Genomic DNA, 18340 nt, shown 5'->3' with positions numbered 1-18340 from the left:
CGTGGTTCCAGGGGCAGGACTTGGTCAGTGGTGTGGCTGCATTGTCTCTACAACCGAGGCAACGCAGTGATATCAACATGAGTAGTTCTAACTGGAGAGACGGTGAAATCCACGAGCTGCTGACGATCATGGGAGAGAAGGTGATGTAGTCGCATTAAACGAAGACGGGGAAAGATGGTGCGTCCTAGGAGAAAGAACTTTCCTTATGAGGCTTTTGTCTGGATAAAAAGGAAAAAAAGTAAAATAAATAAAGAAAAGCAAAAAAAAAATATGTTGGTGTTTTGCACTTGCAAATAGTTAATCTCCCGCTTGCTCCAACTGTGGTAGAAAATAAAGAGAAAGAAAATGACTACATAATATGCTGATGTAGTCAGCAACTGCAGCGATTTTAAACATTAGGTTGACATCAGTACGCCTTGACCCCTTGATCCCTACACTGGCAGATCACCAGAAATAGGTTTGGGACAGACTCTGGCGTCGTGCCAAGTTCCACTAATAGAAAAACTAATGATTAGCTACTTTCCACTATTAATGTATCTATATGATATATAGGCCTGATAATATTCATAGTTAACATAAAAAGCAATTGTTAATTACTCCCATAAGCCCTATACTGGCAGATCACCAGAAATAGGTTTGGGGCAGACTCTGGCGTCGTGTCAAGTTCCATTAAATAGAAAAACAAATGATTAGCTACTTTCCACTATTAATGTATATATGATATATAGGCCTGATAATATTCATAGTTAACATAAAAAGCAATTGTTAATTTCTCCCATAATCCCTACACTGGCAGATCACTAGAAATAGGTTTGGGGCAGACTCTGGCGTCGTGTCAAGTTCCACTAATAGAAAAACAAATGATTAGCTACTTTCCACTATTAATGTATTTATATGATACATAGACCTAATAATAATAATAGTTTGCCATAAAATGTAACCGTTAATTTCTTCCATTCAACGAACAAAAGGATTATGGCGAAGGAGGATTATACCCCTCGGTTTTACAAAGGCTAGACGGTGAAATTGCAGGGCATCCAAGCCAGTGTTTCTTTTTTGCAGTGTAAAGATTCCTATTGTAGGAATCTTTTCTTTTTTTTTTTCGTAAACATTTGGCTGGGTGTCAAGAAACCTTACCCCTGGACTATTGTTCTTGTCTTTTTTCTTCAGGAACTGACAGCCTTGTCGTGGTAAAATGTGAAAAGAGGCGCCAGTACTACTGTCTGCTGTGCTCGGTCCGGCTGAGAAAGGGGAATCACATGACCAGCAACAGCCACCGTTATAAATATCTGGTGTGTGTGTGTGTGTGTGTGTGTGTGTGTGTGTGTGTGTGTGTGTGTGTTTGTGTGTGTGTGTGTGTGTGTTGGACCAGAGCCCAGATGCCGGCAGGACTGAGGTTGAACATGTGTTCTGATGTCTACAGAAGTTCCATTCTTTTGCCTGGGAGATGGACGAGAAGAGGATGCTGATGGCTGTCACTCACCTGGCTGAGTTAGAGAAGGTGCAGGGGACTGTCGTCAAGGTGATGACGGCTGCCAGACCTTCCCCCAATAACTTGATTAATTACAATGATTATTAATCAATCATGGTCAGAATTTAAATGAATTTAGCTTGTTTGTTATTGAAGCAAAAAATCCTCTTAGACACAGAGCGCATGTCTACAATAATTCATATTTTTGTATTTTAGACATTGGAGGTGAATGGTGAGAGCTACAACCGTCTGGCAACTTTTTCTGAAAAAAAAGGTAACAATTCTCAGCCATTGAGAAGGTTGAATAGTGTACAGCCAGTAACGTCTAGTGCTGTGCCTTGCAAGTATAAGCTATGTATTGATAGATTTGTCTCCCTGTGAAGCTCTAGCTAAAGTGAAGGAACTGTTGGAATCACAGAGTCACTCATCCACCAAAGCAAAAGCAGAAGGCCTCAAATGTGTTTCTGGTTCCCACGCAGCGTCACGCTCAGCTGATGGTAAATTACTTTCCTTCTGCTCCCTTTATAGACTGGTGCAAAATATTATGTATACCTGGGCCTAGGCCTCTTCCATCCATTCATCGTTTGCCCTCATGCTAACATCTCTCCCCACTCTGTTCCACATCGCCAGTAGAGGAGAGCGACGAGGTCCCTCATCCTATGGCCACTGGCTCACCGACACAAGCACTTCCCTCGCTCCCCCGGGCATTAGAAGAACCCAAGATGCAAATCACACAGCACGACCCTGCCCCACGTAGGGAGCCCAGTCCCCAGGGACCAGTTGGCCGTCCAACGGCAGAACTGGACCACCGGCCTTCAGCTAACTCCAAACACAATGGAGAAAGCATACCACAGATGGAGGATAAAGGTGTGTGTGTGTGTGAGACATGGAGAGAGTGTTGAGGATATTGTTGCCCCAAAATCTGGGCAACCATATCTTCACCACTCTCTCTACTCTACTCTAAATTTTTGTTTGTGTGGAACAAGCTATAGATCACTCTGCTGGGTTATTTCTGCCATCAGTGCTCAACAGGTTCTGGTCAGTTTTACTCCTTTAGGGATTCCAAGGAAAGGGTTGCAGCTATCGTACCAACATTTCTGTTGGTTTGTTTCAGTCCTATAGAGGCCTCTTCCATCCATTCATTGTTTGCCCTCATGCTAACATCTCTCCCCTCTCTGTTCCATGTCGCTAGTAGAGGAGAGCGACGAGGTCCCTCATCCTATGGCCACTGGCTCACCGACACAAGCACTTCCCTCGCTCCCCCGGGCATTAGAAGAACCCAAGATGCACATCACACAGCCCGACCCTGCCCAACGTAGGGAACCCAGTCCCAAGGGACCAGTTGGCCGTCCAACGGCAGAACTGGTCCACCGGCCTTCAGCTAACCCCAAACACAATGGAGAAAGCATACCGCAGATGGAGCAAAAAGGTGTGTGTGTGTGCGTGTGCGTGCGTGCGTGCGACATGGAGTGGAGTAGAGAGTGTTGAAGATATTGCCCCAAAATCTGGGCAACCATATCTTCAACACTCTCTCTACTTCACTCTAAACAACATTCGAACAAGCTATAGATCACTCTGCTGGGTCTCTGTGTGACCCAGCAGAGTGATATTGCAGCCCCTATATATAAGAAAGAAGATGGCTGTTAACATTCCCGAACTAAGTTAAGGACGCTCACAAACCAACATGCTACAGACTCAACCAATCAAAGTGTGTGTGTGTGTGTGCCTGTGCTTACCCATGTGACAACTACAGGAGAGAAGATTCTGGGGCCAAGCGATTTGTCCACCTTTCTGATGGTCCACTACAACAAAGAACCAATCATCGGTGATCCTCCAATCAATTTAGTCTTCATAGTTTAAAGTGGATCTTGACACAAAAGAAGTGTGTTACCAGAGTTTGTTCTCATTCATCAGGTCTGGCCATGGTGTTTGAGTGTCGTGCGCTCTTTGAGGAGACGTTCTACCTGTGTGGAAGCTGCATGAAGACATTCCCCATCAAGCTCATATGTAAACACATAGTGAGCGCCCAACACCAGCACACATACATGGTATGTTTCTGTGTCTAAGGATTTGTTTTTTTTACCATTATTTAATGGATTTATTTGAACTCAACATCACAGTTAACATATAGGTACAACATCAAAGGTATCTAAAGAACTCCACGCCATTGTGTGAATGTTGTAACACACAGACTGACACATAATCAGGTGTCAGTCCATTTAAGACAGTTTCGTAATTATTGCCTCAGTCATCTAAAATATACCATGTCAAAAAATATGGTCTTGTATGTATTTGAATTGTAATTTCTGCATGCGTTTCCATCCCAGTTGAAGGAATACCCCCATTTCATGAGCTGGTGGGATAAGGACATTTCTCCTGAGGAGAAGGAGGGGCTGTTGAAGGACATCTCCTGGAGGATCTCTGAAACAGAGGTCTATGACCAAATGGATGCCCAGGTAACCAGTGGTGGGATATTAATACCAACAAATAATTCAAACCATTTATTGTCGATTCATTTCATTTGTTTATTATATTGTCTACTTAAGTATATTTATAGCCTATATTAACAACCATTACATTTACGAGACTATTTTTACAGACCAGTTGAATGGAATGAATCTTACAATGTTCAGATTGATTGAATGATCAATCTGAACATTGTAAGTTCAATAAGAATTATTGATTGTTATGATTTTTCATTTTTCTAAGGTTATAATGCTGCGCAAAGACAGCTATGATTACATTCGGCAGGCTCCTTTCATCAAAGGTAGATGCTGTGTTTATTTATATATATCATTATTAATTGAAATTTAATAACCACAATCATTTTACTACTCGAATTGGGCACTGTGTCAATTTGAAAGAATATAACTAACAGGTATAAGATTATACTGTAAAGGGGACTTGACCTAGACATTGTTATCTATCTGAAGTCAAAGATCTTTTTCCAAGTCAGCGGTCTATCAACCAGGCATGAGAGACGAGGATTAGCAGTTCACTTGGTGACTCTTTAGGCGATGGTTGGGTTGTGCGCTCTGGAGACTTTGGACTGGCGTTGTTGGTTCGTCGTCCCTTGGTAAGGACTCGAAAGAGGAATGGGTGTCCCGGGAAACAGCCGTCACCAGGGTTTTACTTTTATAACTTTCCAAACTTTCAGAATTGTAACAAATATTCCAAACTTTAAAAAAACCTTATCGTTAGGCGTTTGAGTCGATATATCGATTAACTTTTAACGCAAATTACTGTTAAAGAGACAGAGAGAGAGAGAGAAATAAAACTATTTGATTAACCCAACTATACCCGGAAGGGGTGAGACAGGGGATGTCCAGAATGCAAAATAAACTATTATACTACTATTATTGGATTTCAATTAGGATTCAAAGAAACCCTCAATGTGTCGTTTTTGTTAAACTCATCGGGTGGTAAAATGTGTCAGGCTGTTTAATGGACAGCATTTGGGTCCATTTGGTCAGTGTGGTGAACAAAGTTAATCTTCTGTCCTGTTCACACCTGGCACTAACTTGAGTCTTGCGTGAGGGACATACTTACCCTTATTATTATTATTATTATTATTATTATTATTATTATTATTACTATTATTATTGAGGTGCTGCAGCAGCCCTTACAGATCTTTAAGAACTTTGACATATAATTAAATCAAAAATAATTAGTAATTTATTTAAATTATAGGCTATACATATTTGTGTGATCACTTCTTATTAAGCTAGAATGAATTTGCCAGTATAAAAGGTTGACAATGTAACATTAAGGTAAGTGGTAGTGTACCCGCGCACCATTGGCATGTATGTGGCTTGTCTCTGTGTGCGTGTGTGTGTGTGTGAACGAGAATGACAGGGAGAAAGAGTGCTATGCGGAGATGAATGAACGGAACGATATTTATATTTCAAAATCACGTAAAAGATGAATAAATAAAAGTGTTGATTCTGTTGCGCTGACAATCTTTCTACCCTCCCGCCATCATCAGTACATTGATGAGCAAGAATGGGGCAATGTGGGGCTGAGCGAATCAATTTACAGCACTACAATGATATATGATTCTACCCATTTTATAAATCTAAAATAGACCATCACTATGTGTTGGTTAATGTTGATATTGTGGAAATAGTGATCTGGGTATAGTGATCAGTGAGAGCAATCATGACGGTTATGTTCTGCAGCCCTGGACACCCTACAGAACATCAGCAGAGAGAAGAGGCCGAACCGTCTGTTTGGATATCAAAAACAACTCGGTGAGTCTGGTCCACCCGGACCTCATCGTACCAAACAACGCTGCTGCAGCTGACATCAGAGTTGGAGCATTAAAACGTCATGCTTTCTTCTACTTCTGTGGCTGCTCAGGCCGACAGACTCCAGAGACCCCTTCCACCAGAGAGTCAATGGAGTCCAACGCAAGAGAGAAGGGTACGTTGTAGTACACGTGAGCACAGGAAGTTTCCTGACTGCCAGGTAAACACCTGAAGATTGGTGAAGAAAGCAGTTTCCCCAGTGCTAAAGCACTCCTAAGCATGCCTCTCCTATCCCCCTGACTGCCATGTCCAAGGAGTACCATTAGGTCAGAATGTAGTTCTAATAAACAGTATTTAGATCAAAATATGATGCTAGCGAACCTTTATACAGTACATGTGTTCCGTCCTTCGCATTCCTTTGATGTATCCACATGGCAAAATGTAATTGTGATCCTACAACTTCTATTAAAGAGCATTTTAACCTTTTTTTTAAGTTGCCGTGGGTCATAACATGCCCCCCTCCCTCCTAGGACTCTGAAGATTATAATGTTTACAACATGGTAAACCCTGATCATAACAAGAATGTTACAAGCTGACATCCCTTACCATAACACACAGAAGGGAACACTTTCAGACTAAAGAAAACTGCTTAAATAGATGGATGATTATTGAAATTGAAATAAGTATATTAGAATCTGGTTTTGTCTTAAGTAATTGATTTTGCCTGTACTGTTTTACTTTGGTCCTACAGACGGCCCCCATTTCCACATATACAGTGTCCCCCAAGACATTGTAAATGGTGGCCAAACTCTGCCCGTGATCGGTCAGTATTATGAAAGTCTGGTGTAAATGTTGGTGCTTATGCAAAATGGTTCCAATGAAAGAAAAAAAAACATGACATTACTATACACAAAGTGTGTGTGTGTGTGTGTGTGTGTGTGTGCACGTGCAGGGATCTGTGACATAGTTGAGTGCAGCTGTGAGGGGCAGACTCCCTTCTACCTGTGTGTGGCCTGTGGCAACCGTCTGAGCCAAGACCTGGTGCTCCCTCATGTCAAGGGCCAAAGACACATCCAGGAGTATTTGGTGAGTGGGCACACACTCCTCTGGACTCCTCCTTCTGGCCATTTCTGTGAGACTTCAGACTACCCAACTCGGTCAATTCTGAACCTTTGAACTTTGTTCAAACATTTTGAGTTTTTACATATTTTAAGATAATTTTAAACTACACCACTAACCACATGATCTTCTGCAAATGAATTGCCTAGAAGTAGTATTATTTGATTGTATGTGAAAGGGAGGGAGGAGTACAGCGACAGTATCCATCATTCTCTGTACATCCGGTAGATGCATGTGTAAACACTGAACCAGAGACTTCCCCTCCTAGAATCTTCTCTTGCAGACGCTGGTATGAAAGAAGAAGAATGTTTTGGTCAACAGCCTGATATAGGAAATTTAAACGAGTCACTCCTAGAATGTGTAAACTGTACATAAAGGGCCACCCTCTTTAGTTTCTTACACTTTCCCACCAAATGGAGGAATGGATGAGGGAGGCGAGGTTAGAGTATAAGGGGAAACTGGGTCAAAGGGTTTCCGCCATTACGTGACAAACTAAGTTGTGCTTGAAGTAACTGTTGCATAACTGTTCATTCTCTGTCCATCGTCTGATGGGGGGAGTTCTCTGGTTCTCAATGGTTTCTGTAGGCAGGGGCAGGCCTGGGTGTCGGACATAGGGCAGTGACGCGTGGTGACATTCCAGGGGTATCCAGATGGACACCTTTGTTATGGTCAAGGGTGGGGAGTCTGTACAGTTATTTTCAGGGCTTTAAAAACAAGATAAGTCAATGATACATGCATGACTGTGTCTGATACAACAGTAGAGAATGTTCAAACAAGGACCTTGATAAATTAGATGATGATACATGACACAAACCCCAACAGTAAGGAAATCCATGGAAGTCTGTTGGTGGTGAGCCATGCATAGGCCTTGTTTGATTCCTGTACATGGCTGCCCATACAGGCCTAGTTTTGAGCGAACAGGAGGAATTACAGAGCGGGAGAATAAGAAGTGGGCCCTGAAGCTGGACAATCAGTTATTCTACAGACCAGCTCGGCTTTTGTATTACTTCTAAGTTCTAACTAAAATTCTACTTTTTTTTTAATCTCTCCTCTTGTTTGAGTATAAAGGTTTTATTTCCACAACATAATTTGGCAAGGGGTTGCAAAAAACAGCAAAATATGAAACAGAATCAACCTTTGGAGAAATGCAGCCCGGCGCCCCATCTCGCTGGCCGTCCATCAGACCGATGGTCTCCCAGGGGCGGAGGAACCTGCGTTACCCTGTAACGTTAGCATTGTAGCCTTCCGCTGTTTACCAAGCAACTGTGGCTGACGGAAGCGAGGCTGATACCCACCGTGTAGTCCTTTCCAAAGCTGTAAAACCCTGCCGTGAAAGAGTGGTCTAATGTCACATCCTGACCTCACACAAATGGGCCCCCAACGCCTGATTTGGTGTGAATGTCTTCTCAATGGCTGGTTGTCTTCCAGAGTGCGCGGTATCCCAGGGCGGAAGAGCTCGGAGTGGAGCCCGCCCAGCTCCTGCAGCCGGCCAGAGGGCTGGAGGAGCAGAACCTGGACGAGCCCAGCACCATGCAGGTACTAAAGAAACACTCTAGCCCTCCTTGGGGCTTAACTGATATATGGATAATGGTTCATGTATATCTGAATAGTCCCAGAAGAGCACTTGTGAGTAGCTTTATAGACGGGCTGAAATGAGCCGATGTGCGCCCCACCACCGATAAAACAATGCTGCACTCTCCGGTAGTTGTATTCTAAACTAGTTTGTATGCTGATTTCTGCGCATAGGCCAAACTTTAAATGCTGCTTTGCTAAATTACAAGATTCTTTGTTCTTTATTTGGATCCCCATTAGCTTCCACAAAGTGGTTGCTAGTCTTTCTGGGGTCCACACAGAAAGCAACAACAATTAAAACAAACAATAATACAAAATCACACTATCAATCAAACAAAAATAAAACGAAACAACAATAAACAACAAACTCATTCAAATAAAATGAACAGTGAATAAATGAAACCAGTATTTTTTAGGTTTTTTTTAGCAAATATTTAAAAGAACGTCTACTTTTGGTGAGTCTGATGCTAAAGGCAAGCTTATTCCAAGCAGAAGCCCTATAGAGAAAAATTTGAAGTTTTTTCAGATGTTTCTCAGCAGCACTTGACCAAATGACAGGACAGTACTCGAGTCGTGATAAAACAAGAGACCAAACTACTTTACTCATTACAGATGATGGAACATATGCACAAGATTACGAGTTACTGGAGTTAAGAGTTTACAAGGGATACTTGCAGGTCATGGCCATGAAAGCAGTGCCTCAGGGTGATGGGAGTGGGAGTTTCCCATTGTCTCTTAGAGGATTAATTACTAACACATATATTTCCATTACATGTGAAACAGACTGAAAATCCTAAACTCTGTTATGTTATTGTATTATACCTAACCGGAAAACCTTACACAGCAGCTGGAAATGCATTGTATGCGTATCTCTCAAGTGAGTGTACAAAGAACTTGAATTGATTCTTGTTGGTTTTAATCTTTGGACTGATTGGCTGTGGTCTGTTTGGTAGAGGATAGCCCTGCCCCAGGAGGACTTCATCAGGATCCGAACCATGACGTTTGACCAAGGTACTAGCATGATTTGATAGCCGACATCCATGCCATGATTTGTTCCTCCCTTTCATTACATTTAATTTGTGTTTTTCATTTGATTCTTCAGCTCTGTCCAGTCTCAAGACCATATGCGAGAACCAGAGGCCGTCAGAGATCCCGACCCGCGTGACTAGCAGACCCTAACCTGGTACCTGAAATACAGTATTGTGAATAATAAGCATGTATATTTATGTCTGTTGTCTGACACCCACCATAACACCCTGGTCTTCTCTTGAAGCAGTGAAGCGCAAATTTGAGGTCGGTTGGTCCGATACAGATAGAGTGAAGCATCAGCGACCTTCGAGCCCCCCCGCTGACCGCATGACGCAGACGCTGTTTCCAGTCTCTTGTCTTCACAGCCCATCAGGGAGCAATACTCCAGCAGCTACTGTACCACTCGTATCTCTGACCCATGAACCCAAAATGGGACCAGTCCCCAGTGCCCATAAACCTTTCAAGAGAGGCAACAGGCCCGTGATGAATAACGCTGCAGATATAGAGATGTTTTCAGAGGCTGGGGGTTGCTCGAAAGACGAGAGGAAACATGCAGTTAATCATGACCCTGGGCCCAAGGTCTCCCAAAGTACTGAGCATTGTAGACATGAATAGTCTCCAAAAGTCACCATCTCGTACTATCCAGGCCAACCCCCAGTTACAAGTTGTGCCGCCTGCCACCAACCCCCACGCTGAGATCCCTGCTGGGGCACTGCTTCCCCAGGAGGGCCTCGGCTTTCAGGGGAACTTGAGGCAAGGACATATCCAAACAGGGACTAACCACAATTCCAGACTGCAACAAATCAGAAACGGACATAACCGAAGGCTGCTTCAGATACTAATGGCGCCTTCCAGCTCTCCCCCTATTGTGAGCACTGAGCCATTAGCTGCCAACGTCAGTACAACGGCTTGCAGGGGCCGATCAGCAAGCACTCAAAACAACAGCCATACTCAGAATGTCACAGAGGAGACGCCAGGCATCCTTGGCTCTCAGGGCTACAGCACAGGACAGCCCGGCTACCCAACCACCCCTTACCATGCCAGCGGTTATTTGAGCCACCACCACCCCTCCATGCCTATGGTGGCTGACCCTCCCCGCTACCCTACACATATGAACCACATTGCCGTGGGTACGCACAGAGGAGGCCTGCACAACCAGGGTCTTCAGCAGCAACACTATGCTCACTACGTCTTGCCAAACCAGGCCCAGAGTATCGTCATGGCAAGGGGACTACCCCAATATTGGCCAAGCGTCACCCCAGCTACGGCCATGTCACACGGAGCGACGGCTCCATCCTATCACAGCGCAGCGTTCTCCGAAAGCGCTGCCAGCTATTCACAAGAGTTGCCAAACGCATTCAGAAACAACACGGCCATGTCTGACCCCGGCCAGCCTCAGGGTACCCCCAACCCACTGAACCTCCAGGGCTTTCATGCCACCACACACTATGATACATCTGCTACTGCCGCCGGAGTGATGGGCGCTGAGGGTCACCCTCAAGGCACGGCTGCCTTTCACTTCTCCAACAGTGCTGGCAATGGGACCAGCTAACAAGCCCAGTGTTTTCCTGTTGCTTGTGTTTTCCTGTTGCTGTAACTTGATTTAAAAAAGGCTTTAAAATTTTCTTGAAGCAAACTGTATTTGCATGTGTTTGAATATATTTAGTTGGTTTATAAATATTTTTTTACATTTGTGTGTGACTTCTTTAAAGTGTATGTAACCATTCACTCCTCATGGAGGAAATTCTCAAATAAATGACAAATAAAACCATGAGTTTATGTATAAAAGTTGAATTCACATTAAGGTACGACAGGTTATGTAATTTAATTCTAATGAAAATGTTGCAGGTAACTTAACATTCTAACTTGCCAGTGATTTCGTTGTAGTGTCTTCATACGATATTGCGTCTAGGACCAATGAGACTTCTAAATGCAAAAAAGCACACAATAGTTGCAGAAAATTAACCTTATCTAATGTATGCATAAACCAGTCTCCTCTGTTGCAGGGTGAGCCCAGAACACAGTTTCACAGAGCTATTTAAAATGTTCACATTAGCTTGGAATTGCTTGCTTCTTTTCAGATTTCTAAAATATTCTTTAATATGTCCATGCTTTAATCACCCCTCCCCGTAATGCAAATGTCCAGAGCTATTTAATCACCCCTCCCCGTAATGCAAATGTCCATGATCAACTCAGGGAAATGTTTACCTAAAGGACATAGTGTAAGGAAGCGTCATGCCTTCAGTTAAAAGTTTTTTGATTTTTTTTCTGAATTAATGACAAAAAAATTGACAACTTATTAATTCAGAAAAACAGCAACATTATAACCTGTTAAGATAGTGGCTCCATGGACCAGCTCAGTTTATGTAGATTTTGTCAATAAATAAACCAGATCATTGTAATCCTACAACCTGATCCTTTAAGAACATTATTTTATATATTGCAATATGGTAAGGAAATTACATTCCTGAATGCATCAAGCATCTGCAACTTATTTTTTAATTACGACCTTGTATGGGTCGATTGACATGCTAACTTCATCGTGGTCGAAGTTGTGAGACAGAACAGGATCTAGGCTACTTGTATCGTCTGTTTTACACATTACGCCACATCTGATGGAATTCCGATTTGCATCCGTGTTTACCAAGATTAACTGCGAACACTGACATAATTCACACATTCATACCAAGAGGCCACATATGTCCTTGGCAATTAGAGAGGCTTCTTTCTCACGCTAGCAAGGGATCCTGAGCCTAGGGAGGCGTCCGTGTCCTTGGCAATTAGAGAGGCTTCTTTCTCATCTTTTGCATCTTTTATCCTGAACCTAGGCCATACCCACCCAGCTTCGAGGTTAACCTGCCTCCGGACTACCACTGTATCCACGGGAGCGGCGGGGGGAGGAAGGTAGGGTCCCTTCCCCCCCCCCCCTCCTATGTAATACCACTAGGGAAATTGATCTGTTGTCCAATATGACCCATACCCGCAGTGACATGGTGGTTCTGCGGAGGAAAGATCCTCAGGGGGGCTCTCCCCGCAAATTTCACTGGATTATGCGCCGTAGCTCAATTGGTAATGCTCATCTACATCTTACCGGATAGTGTGAATGTGATGGATCTCAAAATATGGAAGGATAGGGACTTCCTAGATTTCACCCGCCAGAAACGGGTGCAGGTACCGGTCCCAGGGAGTTTTGATAAGAATGTATATATTGACGCCATAGGCGTGCCCCGAGGTGTCTCCGACGAACATAAGGCCTGTAATCAAATTTCATCAGTGTTTGAATCAGTCCTGTTTTTGTGGTCCACTATTAACAAAAATGTCGATTGGATAAATTACATATACTACAATCAGCAATGGTTTGTCAATTTTACCGAGGATGCAGTCAAGGGACTATCAGAACAATTAGATGCCACCTCCCGGATGACCTATCAGAATAGGCTAGCCTTGGATATGTTACTGGAGGAGCAAGGATGGGTGTGCCAAATGATAGGGACGACATGTTGTACTTATCCCCAACATTACAGCTCCGGATGGGTCGGTGGCAAGGGCGCTGGCTGGATTCCTTAGGTTAGAATTGGCAGAGAACTCCGGTGTTAATGACCCTTTCACTGGATGGATGGAGAGTCTGTTTGATAGATGGAAGGGCCTGATCCAGTCGGTGCTTGTCGCGGGAATAGTGGCAGTGGCAGTAGCCGTGTTAGTTGTGGTCGGCTGCTGTTGCATTCCCTGCGCGTGAGGGCTACTGAATCGGCTGATCACCACAGCGGTGGGTGCCCCTGAGGCGCCAGGTCCGTCCAGGCTTACCTGGGGCCGAGTATGGCCCGGTAAGTTTGAACGAGGGTCCACTAGAGGGGCCCGACCTGATCTGGCTGGAGAACGTAGAATAATCCCCGGGGCACTGTTTTGCACAAGCACCCGTAGCTACAATATTCAAGATGCCTGGTCTAATTGAATTACAAATCATTATACAGCCGATGATGGGTCATGATTGATATTGCATAGTGTTGTTTGGTTGCGTAACATGGTGTTTCTGTATCACTACACTGATGATGGGACTGTTGAGTTTCTTGGGGGCGGATGGATACATGTTCCTACCTTCTGGTACGGGCGAGCTGACATGGACTACAGGGCCTGATGACAGCAAACAGGAGCAACGACTACGATGATGTCCAAACCCCACATACATACAGCGCACCAATTCATGAAGATCACCTGACTAGTTCAATATCTATGCATATCTGGAGGGAATTTTTGTGGTGTTGACTTTCAATGCATGCTAAAAGTGTAGGACTTTGTGTCACACATACGTAGATGTATTTGGTGTGGGTTTTTTTATGGTTAAACCTATATGTGTGCCTTTTTGGATCTATGGTTGATGATTGCATGACATATTTTTCATTACTGATTTACTGATGATGAATGGCGTATTTTTGATTATTAATTTAGTGATGATTGTGTGACTACTGATTTACTGATGATTGTATGACATGGTGATTGTATGTCTACTGTTTTGTTGTTGAGGCTTGCAGCCCACTGTGTATTCCATGTGACCCACCGACCTGCCTGATTTGTGCGGGTTGGTTGGTGGTGTTGATGATTGTTGCATGGTGATGTAGCCATTATGTTTCGCTTTATATTTTATACTTTTATATTGCTTGTAGGATGGTCATCTGTGATGACCAAGGAGGGAATTGTGACATAATTCACACATTCATACCAACAGGCCACATATGTCCTTGGCAATTAGAGAGGCTTCTTTCTCACGCTAGGAAGGGATGCTGAGCCTAGGGAGGTGAAGGGAAAAACGGTCTGTCTAGTTACTGGACCAGATGAAATGAGACGGAGAGGTAATAAAGTCTGTCGGCACGAGGACCTTGGATTTATTAAGTAAAGTGGCAACGGTTATACAGAGTCATAAGCGTGAGAAATCGAATATGTCTAAGTCCCTAATCAGCGCTGATGGTTCGTCCGGAGCTTCGCCTCCGTGGAAGGTCTGCTTCAGAAGAAGGTGAAGAGTCTCAGAGTGATACAGTCTTATGCTGTATCTCCTCGTGATGAGGTGTGTGCGTTTGAGATGTGTGTGGTTCTGGGGTGTGTTTTTACTTGACCTTGGCTCCCAGGCACTAGTGTATGCATGTATATCTTCTTGTGTTCCTGCTCATGGGGGAGAGCTTCAGAGCATCTCCTGTTGTGGTCCTCCCGTTCTTGAGGATGACTGGTGCATTGTCTGAGTGTCTACCATCTGCCGGGAGGAGAAATGGGGCCCTGGCTCCGGCCCTGACCTGACTATATTCTCATGTATGTGTTATGTGTTAAAAGTTGACTATATTATAAGGTGACTGCCATGTGATGTGCTCATTAAGCTAGGGTAGGAGTTAGCTATATTTATAATGTACATGTGATGTGCTCAGCAGGTTATTTTGCCCAACAGAGGCATCCGTGTCCTTGGCAATTAGAGAGGCTTCTTTCTCATCTTTTGCATCTTCTTTTATCCTGAGCCTAGGTAGGCGTCCAGCTCATACAGGAAGCCATTCATCATGTGCCTATTCTACAGATAAGAGAGGCCCAGTTATTCGAGAAACTCAGACGCTCAAGGCCACAAAAACAAGTTGCAATACCAACACATAGCCTCAAGAGATCAGCACAGAGTACACATACGGGTATCCAGGAGGCGGGAGTTCAGCACCATGCTTAGCCAATCAGAGCACATAACTGAGTCCACGCCTGTCCAGTATCAAAGTCACAACACATAGCCCAGGGAGCCAGAACGCTCCAGGTAACGCTGCCATCAGATGACATACTAAGCGTATCTCCACGCGTGCCTATACAATTCCCCTTGTTTTGCTTCATAGAGACTAGTCCAAACCTTTACCAAATAAAGTGAGTTACAAGTGATCCTGACTCGGCAACCTTTTTCCAAAAAGAACACAGCAACACAAACCATTTCAAATGAGGAATCATGAATACTTTAACATTATATTGAGCAATTATGATTAAGCATATAATTTCTTATACAGGTTAAAACATTCAGGTATTCTTTTTACTAACGTTCCTTATTGCATTTAAAATGGAGAACAAGTGACACTTGAGGAAGCTTCATTTGTAGACACTCACTTGCATTTGCCAAGTGAGTGTCTCCTCAATGACCGAAAGGAATTTGAATGGCTACAACATTGTGTCGAAAGTTATTCTATGTAGTGTTAGATTTCATCGTATTTCTAAGCTGTTTGTATAGACTCTGCGTTGTGTATTTTTTGTCGTAGTAATTCCTGAAGTTGAAACCAAGGCAGCCTGACAGGTTGGATCAGAGGATCGAATAGATGATATTTTACAGGATGTAATACACAAACCAACGTAGTAATATGGAAGAAATGAACCCCTACCTTTTATGGAAAACTATGATTATCAGGCCTATATATCATATAAATACATTAATAGTGGAAAGTATCTAAATCACCTCTCCAACATAGGGGAGGTTCGACACGGCGCCAGAGTCTGTTCCAAACTTATTTATGGTGTGCTGTCTGCAGGGGTCAAGGCGTCGGTGCACTGATGTCAACTTAAAGTCTAGACTAGCTGCAGATGTTAACAATATATCTCAAATTAATGCATTACTGACCGGTCCTACCATAAAAGGAGAACTAGTATGCATTCTCGGTGCAGCATACCATATTGGGAACAGCTTGGGGTGGGAATAAAAGAACAGGGGTCGTATACATCAAGCACTGCTTTGCAAGCTACTCAGCCTTGTTGTTGCTTGTTTACGGGTAACAATAAAGCCTTCTGTCTTTCTTGCTCCGGACTCCTCGATTCCTCATACTCTCTTATTTAGTTGAATTGATAGAATTCAGACTTTCTACCACAGTAGCTGTAAAAAAGGGTGTCATCTTTGGCAGCGTTGCCAACAGATGCAGTGTCTCCCTTGATAAGGTATATGACCCTGGCACCGGCCATTTGGTTCGTCCTTGTAGGGACAGAAACAAATGGAGGTTTGTTGGAAATAACACCTTGAATCAGTTGGAGAGGCACTGGCCTGACCTTACACTAAGAAGTGTGAAAAAAGGTATCATCAACACGTTTTATCTATAAAGCCTTCTTTCTAGAAATCATTCACTTTAGTCCTGCAAACTTCAACCATCATTGGTAAATAGTCAGTATCTCTTCTATATGAGACCAAAATCATGTTTATATTTGCATACTAATACAACTCCCAATATCTGACTCAAGGGTAAGCTGCCAAGGCATGACCCTAGGTCACCCCTCATACAAGTTTCCTATCTAGAGAAGATCTTTGATCCATTCAATCTCCTGGCCATGTTTATGTTGACCTAACAGCATTGATTCATCTATTGTCTTGAAACCTCTGGCTATAGGCAAAGAGGATGTTATCTATTGTATCTTCACATAGAGGTGTGTGTGTGCGCGCTTAGGATTCATGTTATTGACTCCTTTTTCTCTTATGTGTGTGAGAGAGTGAGAGCTTATAGAACTCGAGAAGATTTTGGTGCTGAATATGAGCATAAATTAAATGATTATGAAGAAGAGACAAAACACATCTTTATCAAAGAACAGAGCTGATTATAGCCTAGCAGAAGCAAGGTCAGGGAGGCCTGTGGGGGAAGGAAGTAAAGGCATTATCTTGCCTTGTGAATTTAATAGTGTTGAAAAGACACAGTCGTCAAAGGACTATAGTCTAATTGACCAACATGAACTCAGTTATTATAACCATCTGACGTTAACCCAAAGGTTGCTAGTTCGATCTCCGGCTCCCCCGGCCCGGTCCACATACTGACGTATTGTTGTCATTTGTTTGAACGTATAATTTATTGTCTGAGTAAAAATGTTTTTCATTGTGCCATCCATGTAACATCTTCATGGTAACTCATATTTGTGGTAGAGACTTTTGTTTTCTTGGGTTTTACTTAACTCAAGACTGTTTTTGTCCCACATGTAAACTACCTTAAGCCAGTGATTGTTATTTGACAATTTCATCTCATAAGCAGATGTGGTTTATTATGTCTGTTTTATATTGGTTTAATAATAAGGTAAAAAGTTGATTTTAATCAGAGTACCTAACTGCCTTACATCTGACATGACTGTAATGTTTAAGTTCTACTGAGAATCTGGAGAATGAGGATAAGTGTATTTTCATCAGTGGGGAACTGGGGTGGGGGATACAGGTGAAGTGTCTAATTCCTAGGCCCGTTGGGATTGGTCACTGCATGCAGGTGGAATCACACATTTTTGCAATTTAACATGAACCCTGATCCAAAGTTTGTTGCAAAAGAACTCAGGTATTGTTTTTTAATAACAATTAAGTCTTTATCTTACAAACTTGGGCTCTTTGACCTCTCTTAGTTTGTTTAGAATTGTATTTATCCTCGACTGGCCATAGCGGGAGAAGTGTGAAAATGAGATGAGGGTTTGAAATTATTTTTCCATTCATGCTTTGTCAACACCTGTGGGTTGAGGCGGAGGGGCAATTTAATAACACAACTCAGGTGGTGCCACTCTGGGTTTAATTAATATGCAAGGGTTGAGAAGGGAAGCCTTTTTTTATTGGGTTTGAGTAAAGTATTGAGAACCCTTTTGGCTAGCAACATGTCATGTTCCATGTGTAGTGGAAATTTCCCCAAAGCTTTGCTCTGACTCTGTGATATGATAAACCTCCTGTCTTTCGTGACCTGGACAGAGGAATTAGCTCAGCATTTGCCCGTCGCTAAATAGCAGGGCCATACTGCTCCCCTCGTTTTACTGTCTCACTTATGTAAACATGGCCTACAAGAGAAATGCCAAATCATTGACCAGGTCAATTGACCATTGACCTCATGTGTATGACATATGGTAGGTGTACTTCCTCCCTCGTCATGTAGGCGGCAGTGCTACATGTGATGCGTTCAAA

General features: G+C 43.1%; 1 protein-coding gene across 12 annotated transcripts in view; it reads left to right on the top strand.

Annotated features, from left to right (window-relative positions):
• The window catches only part of LOC307085086 (uncharacterized protein), a 43289-nt gene extending 33479 nt beyond the window's left edge, over window positions 1-9810 (top strand). For 7 of the 12 annotated variants that reach the window (XM_079749746.1, XM_079749756.1, XM_079749754.1 and 4 more), the window contains 17 exons: window positions 1171-1292; window positions 1424-1522; window positions 1688-1745; window positions 1855-1968; window positions 2102-2338; window positions 2664-2900; window positions 3225-3296; window positions 3386-3519; window positions 3799-3927; window positions 4181-4238; window positions 5650-5721; window positions 5831-5893; window positions 6470-6541; window positions 6671-6804; window positions 8266-8373; window positions 9363-9420; window positions 9512-9651. In XM_079749746.1, the coding sequence (XP_079605872.1) occupies window positions 1171-1292; window positions 1424-1522; window positions 1688-1745; window positions 1855-1968; window positions 2102-2338; window positions 2664-2900; window positions 3225-3296; window positions 3386-3519; window positions 3799-3927; window positions 4181-4238; window positions 5650-5721; window positions 5831-5893; window positions 6470-6541; window positions 6671-6804; window positions 8266-8373; window positions 9363-9420; window positions 9512-9588 (1844 nt within the window). In that variant the 3' untranslated portion in view covers window positions 9589-9651. Of the gene's footprint in view, window positions 1-1170; window positions 1293-1423; window positions 1523-1687; window positions 1746-1854; window positions 1969-2101; window positions 2339-2663; window positions 2901-3224; window positions 3297-3385; window positions 3520-3798; window positions 3928-4180; window positions 4239-5649; window positions 5722-5830; window positions 5894-6469; window positions 6542-6670; window positions 6805-8265; window positions 8374-9362; window positions 9421-9511; window positions 9652-9682 lie in introns of those variants that run through there. The other 5 variants (XM_079749750.1, XM_079749751.1, XM_079749753.1 and 2 more) reach the window with 5 other exon arrangements.
• The last annotated feature ends 8530 nt before the right edge of the window (window positions 9811-18340 follow it).

The sequence above is a fragment of the Pollachius pollachius genome, assembly GCF_949987615.1.
Source record: "Pollachius pollachius genome assembly, chromosome: 13".
NCBI lineage: Eukaryota > Metazoa > Chordata > Actinopteri > Gadiformes > Gadidae > Pollachius > Pollachius pollachius.
Note: the sequence above shows the minus strand (reverse complement) of the source record. Positions and strands in the feature narration are given on the sequence as shown.